Source organism: Perca flavescens, chromosome 8 (genome assembly GCF_004354835.1).
Source record: "Perca flavescens isolate YP-PL-M2 chromosome 8, PFLA_1.0, whole genome shotgun sequence".
Lineage (NCBI taxonomy): Eukaryota > Metazoa > Chordata > Actinopteri > Perciformes > Percidae > Perca > Perca flavescens.
The window spans coordinates 17881912-17893025 of NC_041338.1; the positions used below are offsets into that span (position 1 = coordinate 17881912).

The 11114-nt window shown below is 40.7% G+C and overlaps 1 protein-coding gene across 2 annotated transcripts in view; it reads left to right on the top strand.

The window, feature by feature from the left end:
- Window positions 1-7527, top strand: part of tubgcp6 (tubulin gamma complex component 6) — a 35792-nt gene extending 28265 nt beyond the window's left edge. For both annotated transcript variants that reach the window (XM_028584819.1, XM_028584820.1), the window contains 4 exons: window positions 383-515; window positions 4519-4732; window positions 5883-6076; window positions 6991-7527. In XM_028584819.1, coding sequence (XP_028440620.1) covers window positions 383-515; window positions 4519-4732; window positions 5883-6076; window positions 6991-7082 — 633 coding nt within the window. In that variant the 3' untranslated portion in view covers window positions 7083-7527. The remainder of the gene's footprint in view (window positions 1-382; window positions 516-4518; window positions 4733-5882; window positions 6077-6990) is intronic.
- The last annotated feature ends 3587 nt before the right edge of the window (window positions 7528-11114 follow it).

Here is an 11114-nt window from a genome sequence, read left to right on the forward strand (position 1 = left end):
AGTGACTCATGCTGCACATATTGTTCCGTGTTCTTCACCCTCCTGACTGTTCCCTCTCCTGCTGAATCTCCATCTTGTGCCTTTTTTCTCATCTCCTCCCTCTCTCTCCGTATCTTTATCTCTTGCTTCATGTGTTCTTGCTTCGCTCTCCCCCCGTATATCTTCCACCCCCCATCTCTCTTCTTCCTATCACAATCCTCTCACCTCTTTTATTAACATCTCTGCTCTCACACCTTTATCCTCCTCTCGCCTCATTTGGCATTCCCTCTTTTACCTGTTCTTCTTAAGTTCTGGTCCTTTTTCCTTCACTTTCTTTTACACTCACTCGCTCTCACACTTTCGCACTGTTTTTTTGCACCCCCCCCCCGGTGTCATCTCCCAGGTGGACTGGCCGTTGAACATCATCATCACGGACAGCTGCATGAACAAGTACAACCGTCTGTTCTCGTTCCTGCTGCAGCTCAAACACATGGTGTGGAGCCTCCGCGAGGTCTGGTTCCACCTCAAGAGAACAGGTGAGATACAGGGCCAGCTCACACTCCACTTTACCTCTTAGGCGGCTGCATATATGAAAAAAAAAAACGCCTAACCCTAAAAAAATTCTAACAAAAAGTTTCTCAGCTGTTTTTTGTAGTATTAGGTGTCCTTAATAACATACTAAAAGTTTACCAAAGTTTGACCACTATAAAAGTGTAATTTTCAAGATGGCGTCCAAGATTGGCAGGAAGCCCTCAAAATATCCTAACTCCTTCATTATTTGACCTAGCCAAGTAATCTTGGTGTCTAACCACATGTTTTCTGGGTCTATGAATCCATTGGACTTGTCTAAATTGCACTGACATGGTGACATACTTATGGAATACATTTAGTGAGATTACTGTAAGGTTTTATCTTTTTTGGGGTGAACCAGAAGATGTAAACGATTTAGCCTATGTCATGTAACTCCTATTCAGTACACGTTTTTGGACACATACCCTTTCTTTGCTAAAACACAGACTTAACATTCAATGTAAAAGTTATTCCACCCAAAAGTAACTTAAATTACTTTTACCACCACCACACCTAGGGCTGGGCGATATGGAGAAAATCAGATATCACGATATTCTTGACCAAATATCTCGATATCGATATTGAGGCGATATTCTAGGGTCGACAATTGGTGCTTTAACAAAATATCTTCACACTTAGATTTTAGATAAATATCATCAGTAATGTAATATAATATCAATATATTGCCCAGCCCTAACCACACCCCTCCTCACTGGGAACAGTTATTTTCCCTCAGTCTGGCAACAGGTGAAGCCCCCTGTCTCCATGGTAACTGAACCTTCAGAACTCCTATATTACGTGTGGTGGGTAAAAACAAAAAAAAGAAGAAAAAAAGAAAAGAAAAAAATATACACTACTGGTCAAAAGTTTTAGAACACCCCAATTTTTCCAGCTTTTTATTGAAATTCATGCAGTTCAATGTCTTATTGTATTCTGAAATGAAAGAATAGAAACAATTAACAGTTTAAGTTAAAAGAGAAATCATAGAATCAATTTATAAACCAAAATGTATTCTAAATATTTGACTCATCAAAGTAGCCCCCTTTGGCAGATATAACAGCTGAACACACTCGTGGCATTCTTTCTACAATGGAAATCAAATATTCTTCAGAAAGTTCTTCCCAACTCTGTTGCAGAAGTTCCCATAAATGTGTGGCACTTGTAGGTTGCTTTGCTTTCACTTTTCTGTCCAGTTCATCCCAAACCAGCTCAGGGGTTTAAGTCTGGTGACTGTGCTGGCCACTCCATGTTTTTAAGCTTACCATCTTGATCTTTTTTGCCAAGGTAGTTCTGGCATGGCTTGGACTTATGTTTTGGGTCATTATCTTGATGTAGGATGAACCCCTGACCAACTAGGTGCATACCAGAGGGTACTGCATGGTGCTGCAAAACAGCTGTGGTAACCGTTTTGGTTCAGGGTGCCTTTCACTCACCGACCCTGGATCCGGCAAAACAGCCCCAGACCATCACGCTTCCTCCTCTATGTTTGACAGTTGATGTCACACACTGAGGAACCATCCTTTCTCCTACTCAACGGCGTACACAAATCCTGCGTGATGAACCAAAGATTTCAAATTTTGATTCATCAGTCCATAGCACCTTCTTCCAGTCTTCAGTAGTCCATTGGCGATGTTTCTTGGCCCAGGCAAGCCTCTTTTTCTTATTCTGACGTCTTAGCAAGGCTTTCTTGCTGCAACTCGACCTATCAAACCTGCAGTTCCAAGTCTTCTCTTTCCAGTTGAAACTGAGACTTGCTTATTACGACCACTATTAAGCTGTGCTTGAAGCTGTTGTCCTGTGAGCCGCCTATCATGCAAGCTGTTGACTCTCAGAAACTTGTCTTCTGATTCTGTTGTAACTTTGGTTCTGCCAGACCTCTTCCTGTCACAGTTTCCCCCAGTTTCTAAGTGCCTTTTGATGATGAAAAATACTGTACTCACTGACACCTTGACTTTCTTTGCAATTTCGCTGTAGGAAAGACCAACATTCTTAAGTGTTATGATGGTCTGTCTCTCTTCCATTGTTAATTGCCTTTTTCCCGCCATTTTTATAGCAACACACTACTTTCTGCAGTACAATACTTTTCAAATAATGCTCACGAGGGTATGGTACCACAGTGTGTTCCAACAATACTTTTATACAAACCGAGGGGGTTGTAAGTAATCCAGACCAGTTGGAACACCTGTGGGAATTGGTAGCACCAACTTTCAAAGCTTGATCAACCTCCATTTCTGCAGAACAGCTTTACGTTGTTTACCCATTTCTTGTTCCCTGAAAAAGGCCTTTTTGTAAAATACTGAAATGTACATTATTTTTCAGTTTTGGGTAACCTTACTTTTTTTTAACCTCAGGCAGTTCACCACTTACCTTTGTACCATTTCAAGCTATTCATTGGACTTGAACTGCTAAAATTTCAATAAAAAACTAAAAAGATTGGGGTGTTCTAAAACCTTTGACCGGTAGTGTATATTACAGCACAAATGTCTTATTATTAGACACATGCTCAGTGTCATTTTATGGGGGTATCAAAAGAACATTAGAAAGATTTCTAACACATGACAAAGGCCAACAATGTGAGTGTATTAAGAGAGGATGACATTGTTGGATTAGCTTGAGGAAAAAGTACACTCCAAATGCAATTTTGACCATGAGTCATATTGTTGTAAACCAAGAAACTTGCCCCATTTGCTATAAAAACTTAAGAGATGGCTCTGATGTGGTAGAAGTTCATCAGAAGGGAGTTAATGGACAGAAACCATCAACACTAGGCAAAACGATATGAGAAATATGCAATTACTTAAGGGAAATTTTATTATTAAATTACCGGTCAGTTTTCGTTCCTACCCTCACCTATGGTCATGAAGGCTGGGTCATGACCAAAAGAACGAGATCCAGGGTACAAGCGGCCGAAATGGGTTTCCTCAGGAGGGTGGCTGGCGTCTCCCTTAGAGATAGGGTGAGAAGCTCAGTCATCCGTGAGGAGCTCGGAGTAGAGCCGCTGCTCCTTTGCGTCGAAAGGAGCCAGTTGAGGTGGTTGTAATTATTTTTTGCATAAATATGCTTGTAATGAATTGCTTTAATATATATATAATTGTGCTTGTAATCAGTTATTTATCATACAAATATGCTAATTAGAATATTACATGGCTAAAACATGTATAAGGTACCAGTATTCATGGTGTAATAGGAAAACAAAGGAGTAATGGTCTTTTTAAGGACCTGGCGGCCGCCATTTTGAAAATGGGGCCTTTCTTGAAGTCAAACTTTGGTAAACTTTTAGTATGTTTTTAAGTACATCTGATACTACTGTAAACCACTGAAAAATCTTTTGTTAGAATTTTTTGGGGTCAAGCCATATTTGCAGCTGACTATCTAAGAAGAGTTAAGATTCTTTCTGTTGCGCTTCAACTGTTTATAAAATATTCATTAAGGAGAATGCTGCCATTCCTTTATGTTTTATTTATACAAATCCCATCTCCTAGCATTGGGCTGTTGTAAAACCGTGTGCCTCTGCCTCAGTGGGTTGAATAGTATTGATCAGTGAAAGCCTGTGCCCAGACTACTTAAAAGGATACCCTGAAAGGAAAAAACAAAGTATTAAGGTATTAAAGGGGATGTAAACCTCAGCAACTAAAACAATATTACTGATCACCAGGAGAACATATAGATGATTACTTAATACAGCACTCAGAATGCATTGTTTGACCATGAGCAAGACTAACAAGACTACACAATGGGGAAAAAATGAATGATAATACAATTAACTAAGGTCTGTCTGTATTGTAAGTATAGCTAAGATACCAAATTATTTTAATGACTAATAGGAAGGAATAAAGAGGCCAAAGCTATTGATTTAGCAGTGATGTGACAGAAAAGCGGCAGATCTTCACCTTTTTGAATATCTGTAACCAGCAAATGTTTATTTCGAGTCCCTGCAGCACTGATCATGGCCATTTCTGTTTCCCTCAGCGCTGGTGAAAGGTGCAGGTCGCTCGGTGCAGTTTCGTCAGCTGCAGCTGTACAGACATGAAATGCAGCATTTTGTCAAGGTGATCCAGGGATACATCGCCAACCAGATCCTGCAAGTGTCCTGGAGCGAGTTCACAGCCAAGCTGGCCACTGCACACGACCTGGACGCCATTCACCGCACACATGCAGACTACCTCAACAGAGCCATCTTCAGGTGAGGGCTGGAGCTGCATACGTACATGTTAGAGTATTGCAATATAAGGCTTGCTGTTATCTCTGTGCACAAAATAGGTGATGTATTTTTCCTCAATTTGTTGCATGGGAGAAGACCTTTTGGAACAGGACCACATGTCCTTGTTTCCTTTTGAATGCAATTCTTTTCAAACTTTTTAGGATTTTGAGTGATCACAGCTTTCAGTGTCATCAGCTTTTAGCCTGTGAGCGCAAACACAGATAACCTTGTGAACTCAAAGATTGCATCATGCATAAACTACATAAAATAATCACACACAGAATACACCAACACACAGAGTGGATTTAAAAATGCATGCGAGTTAAACGGCAAGTCTCTACAGGAAGTCACTCTGCACACATGCCTTTCAGCGTAACTTAAAATAATACTTTTCCAATTCGTATTTGGCCCCTCTTGCTAGAATCTGTTGGTGTGGCTGCCTGCATTAAATTGGAATTTTGTAATAACCCACAGTTTCAAAATGTTGTATAGAAGATTAGATTCAAATGTTTGAGCTAAAAGGAAGTATTTTGTAGTAACACATAATAGCCGTTTTCTCATACAGTCAGGTCGGGACACACAACCAACAGTCCAAAATCCAAATATATGAAATTTGCTATAATTTAAAAAAACTGAAATTATCGGCATGTGTCCCTTAAAATCGGCTTCTTCTTTTGCTAGACTAATTAAATCAACTTATAGTTGCAGTAAATAAAGAGGTGTGCGTGCAACCTTTTGGGACCCCAGACCCTTCACATACAGAAGGTGTTCTGCAAAGTGTTTTTAACTTAAATATAGACAGCTGAAATCTAATTTAAACCATCTGGGTTTCAAGATACAAAATGCAAAAAAAAATGCATGGGGAGTGAATTGGTTTCTTTAGGCACAGCAAGTAGAATTTGCACTCTCTGCACCCATAATTTCATATAAAATTAATTCAACCTCCTCGTTACAAGTTGATTAAAATTCCAGTTGGATGTGAGGCTAACTTTTGAACCCGATGAATGATTTAATCTCATTAGGAGAGGTTGTTAGTATCATACTTCTCTGTGTATAATGTCAGCCCGTCTGAACAGTCATTTTAAAGTTCCTTGTCGTGTTTCTTAAACTTTGCACTCGCTTGCCTCCCCAGGGGTTTGCTGACAGAGAAGGCAGCTCCGGTCATGAACATCATCCACAGCATCTTCAGCCTGATCCTCAAGTTTCGGGCCCAGCTGATCGCACAGCCCTGGGGCAGCCAGCAGGGGGAGGCAGTGCACCCAAGCTTTATTGCCATGCAGCAGTCATACAACACCTTCAAGTATTACTCTCACTTCCTTTTCAAAGGTAAGCACAGAATATGTTTTCTATATTTGTATCAAGTAGTTTGATACTGTGAAATATGGTTTGGTAAGATGCAACATACTTAAGGGTTGCTAAATTATATCGGATCGAGAAAGTTTGATTTGTAAAGCCTATCAAATCTCTAAATGTGAGGTATTAATTAAGCCATCCAGCCACATTTCAGTAGTTTTCTTAAGACCTTTTTTTGCTGTAATGAGGAAATAGGAAAGAAGATGCCGAGGATGATCACTAATGCATATGGTTCTAGATGAAAGGTAATAGTTTAGACTTTCAAAAAGGCTTAATTATATATACATTATATATAACAGATAAAAAAAAATCTAAAAACTATTGTTTTAAAGCTGCCTGTTTTTTTATTTTGGAAAATTGAAATAAACAATGCCTAATTTAGTTTGAATTAGTCTGTATGTGTTAGGAAGTGATTAATGATAGATTAGATCACTAGGGTTTGGGATTAATCAGTAGTTTGTATTTGCTGCAGCTATGGCTTATCTTAATTTAATTGAGGTTTTGCTGGCTTTAATTGTTCTTCCTGTTCATGCTTGTTATTGAGAGATAGCCTCCTAAAGCGATTTCAGTGTAAGTGATGGGGACACAAACCACAGTCTACATACTTTCAGTACACACAGTACATACTTTCTAAACGTATATCTGAAGATAATGAGGCTTTAGTTGTCTAGGTGTCTGGATGTCTTTCAGAGTTAGTCTTTTAAGTACATAGTTCCCTTTGTAAACTTCCATAGATAATCTCCTAACTGAGCCACAGCAGAGGGATAGCAAAACAAAGCGGGACTGTCATACTAAATAGACTGTAACTAATTCTAACCGTATGTAAAGGTATAGAACGTTTCCGAAACAAAGTTACAAAATGTTTTGTTTCTTTTTTCTCCTCTCAGTGGTGACCAAGCTGGTGAACCGAGGCTACCAGCCTCATCTAGAGGATTTCCTTCTTCGCATCAACTTCAACAACTACTACAAAGACTCCTGAGCTGTGTACTGGTGTGTATGTTGTACATGAGCTTAGTTTGAGTACTTGACATAATACAGTCCATTTGTTAGATACTTATCCAATGCACTGTTTACATCTTAGTCCCCTGTATCTGTCTATAAGACAGATAATCAGAAATATATAATACAATAAATGTTAGTGTCTAAAATACATTCAGAAACCCACCTGTACTTTATATTAGGCCATGAATTTGAAATTTAAATTGTATGCAATTATGCAAAGTTTATGCAATCCATGTGCAGGATTTGATTAATTAATGGCTAAAACTGTATGCTGCCAAAGTTTGTAATTAAGGTGAAGCTGATGCCTATTGTAATGTCTCACGCTTACGTGTGCCTCCAGCTATGTAGATTTTAAGTGCATATAAATTAAGTGTCAATTGCATGTAAATACAATTGTTAAATAAATGCGCTATGTTCTTGTGTTAAAGTTTTTTTGTGATGTAAAGAAACACATTTATGTGGGTAAGAAACATTACTTGTTTATTAAAGATTGCATGTTAGCATTGGTTTTAGAAAACTAGGACGAGTGAAGTGTAAAGCCTTATGGGTATTGGATTCCATCAACTTCAGCCATTTACAAAAAGACAGGAAGAGGGGAGAAAATGCAGTCCTTGCTATATTACTGAAACGTATTTTCTACACCATGAGTACTCAGTTTTCCTGACACTGCATTAACTTGCAAAGCAACAATATCTATTACGCAGCACAGCTGTAATAAGGATAATTGGCTGTAGCAGGCCACAATAAGAGGATTTGGTTTCTTGACTGGAAGGTAAAGTAGGAGAAACTCTTCTCACCAACTGAGCCATCGATCAGAGGAACAACACAGGCACCAGCTTGTGTAGGTCAAACAGAAACAAATCTCAGACTTAGCTGACTGATGCACTAAGCATTGCTGTACTTTTATTAATTGTGTGATTGAAGCATTTCAACCAGCGCCAAAGGAAGGTTACAAGTCTATCAGATGGACAAAATTGTCTGTATAGCATCAGGCAACATAAAGAGAAATGGTTCATCGTTATGACTTAACCCTTGTGTTGTCTTCCCATCAACCTTGATTTCAATGTTTTTGACACCGTTTTTCCCACAGTTTGTTTTTGCTTTTTCCAACGTTTTAAATTGTTAAATTTTTCTTCTACACATTTTCAGCGCTTATTTCTACGTCTCATATTTTCTGATATAAAACAAAAATTGAAAACGGGTCAATGTGACCCGAAGTCAACACAAGGGTTAAAGCAAAGGTTTGACATTTGGGAAATGCACTTATTTGCTTTCTGGTGGAGCGTTAAATTAGAAGATAGTTACCGCTCTAATTTGAGAGTGGTATCAATCTTCTCATCTAACTCTACACCAGAAAGCAAATAAGTGCATTTTTACAAATGTCAAACTATTCATTTGATTACAATGAGTAGTGTTACAAGCAATTAAACATAATCATAACAAATTATTTTACCAGTAGAGCAGGCAAGCGCTCTGAAGTAGAGTTAGAAAAAGCAAGCAGACGACCAAACGCACCGGTCAACACAATCTAACTTTCACGATCAACGTCAAGTCAGTGGTTTTGACCTTGTCTGTATTACACAGTACAAAAACAGACCAGAGGGTGTGTGCCAATTACAGGGGTATCACACTTCTCTGCCTCCATGGTAAAGTCTACTCCAAGGTGCTGGAAAGGAGGGTTCGGCCGATAGTCGAACCTCAGATTGAGGAGGAACAATGCGGATTCCGTCCTGGTCGTGGAACAACGGACCAGCTCTTCACTCTTGCAAGGATCCTGGAGGGAGCCTGGGAGTATGCCCAACCGGTCTACATGTGTTTTGTGGATCTGGAGAAGGCGTATGACCGGGTCCCCCGGGAGATACTGTGGGAGGTGCTGCGGGAGTATGGGGTGAGGGGGTCTCTACTCAGGGCCATCCAATCTCTGTACGACCAAAGTGAGAGCTGTGTCCGGGTTCTCGGCAGTAAGTCGGACTCGTTTCAGGTGAGGGTTGGCCTCCGCCAGGGCTGCGCTTTGTCACCAATCCTGTTTGTAATATTTATTGATAGGATATGAAGGCGTAGTCGGGGTGGGGAAGGGTTGCAGTTTGGTGGGCTGGGGATCTCATCGCTGCTCTTTGCAGATGATGTGGTCCTGATGGCATCATCGGCCTGCGACCTTCAGCACTCACTGGATCGGTTCGCAGCCGAGTGTGAAGCGGTTGGGATGAGGATCAGCACCTCCAAATCTGCGGTCATGGTTCTCAGCAGGAAACCGATGGAGTGCCTACTCCAGGTAGGGAATGAGTCCTTACCCCTAGTGAAGGAGTTCAAGTACCTTGGGGTTTTGTTCGCGAGTGAGGGGACAATTGAGCGGGAGATTGGTCGGAGAATCGGCGCAGCGGGTGCGGTATTACATTCAATTTATCGCACCATTGTGACGAAAAGAGAGCTGAGCCAGAAGGCAAAGCTCTCGATCTACCGGTCAGTTTTTGTTCCTACCCTCACCTATGGTCATGAAGGCTGGGTCATGACCGAAAGAACGAGATCCAGGGTACAAGCGGCCGAAACGGGTTTCCTCAGGAGGGTGGCTGGCGTCTCCCTTAGAGATAGGGTGAGAAGCTCAGTCATCCGTGAGGAGCTCGGAGAGCCGCTGCTCCTTGCGTCGAAAGGAGCCAGTTGAGGTGGTTCGGGCATCTGGTAAGGATGCCCCTGGGCGCCTCCCTAGGGAGGTGTTCCAGGCACGCCCAGCTGGGAGGAGGCCTCGGGAAGACCCAGGACTAGGTGGAGGGATTATATCTCCAACCTGGCCTGGGAACGCCGATCCCCCAGTCGGAGCTGGTTAATGTTGCTCGGGAAAGGGAAGTTTGGGGTCCCCTGCTGGAGCTGCTCCCCCCTTGACCCTACACCGGATAAGCGGATGAAGATGGATGGATGGATGAAAAACATGTCACATTCACACAGCACATCGCAGGCTTCCACTGTCCATTGAGATTAGTGTTACAGCTCAAATTGGCAGAAATGGAATAAATCTGCACTGGGATCCAGAGGGAAGGCAGAATTTCACGGATCAATTGCTTTTCCTTTCCTTTTTCGGTTTATATGTACACGCAAAGAGCAAGTTGCTTTTCAATGATTACATAATACCCCGCTGTGGTCTGCCTACTGTAACATGATTTTTTTTTTTTTTAGTATTAGAGTTCAGCGCTCAGTGTAGAGGTTTTAATATTCTGCGAAGGGACCGAGAGAGAACGCCATTATTAAATCATGCACCGCATCAGTCCTAGCATATTGACTCAAAGCTATTAATGCAGCCAACTCTGATTAAACATCATAGACACTCGGACGGTTCATATTTACATAGGCTTTCAAAAAACATGGCATAAAGTACTCCTTTTACTGAAGAATATTTGGAATGCTCAAGGACCTTGCATACAGATCACGTTAAGACTTGTTTTGTACAGGTGGTGGTGAATCACAAGAGTATGACATTAATTTATTTCAGTGGGAATGCTTCAGATAGTCCGGGTGCCATGTATGTGTAACCTCAGAGTGGCAAGAAGAAAAACGTTTAGTCTAAACACTCATGCCACTTTTGTCCACTGCTCCAGGACTCACATGCTCACACTGAGTAATAATAATAACAAGCAATGCAACAATCACTGCTCTGAGGATAAAAGGAACTGACATGATTTTTTTTTTTACCTATCTTAAGTCCTTCCTTGTCTTAAAAGTCGTAGATCCTTCAAATGTCTCAATTAGTGCATTCTGTAGTCATCAAGCATTATAAGACAGATATTAACTTTGGAAGTGCAATAACTTTTTTTGTACATGAATGAACAAAAAATAAAACGCCAAAGTAGTTGCATAAGAGCCGTACGTACAAGTTAATGTGTAAAACACAGTAAAGGAATAAGGAATAAACTGTCCAAACAAACTATGTAAACTTATAAATGAATTTAAGCCTAAAATAAAACAAATGATTCACCACCTTTTGTTAGGTGGCTGTGGATATTAGAAGACAACGAAACAC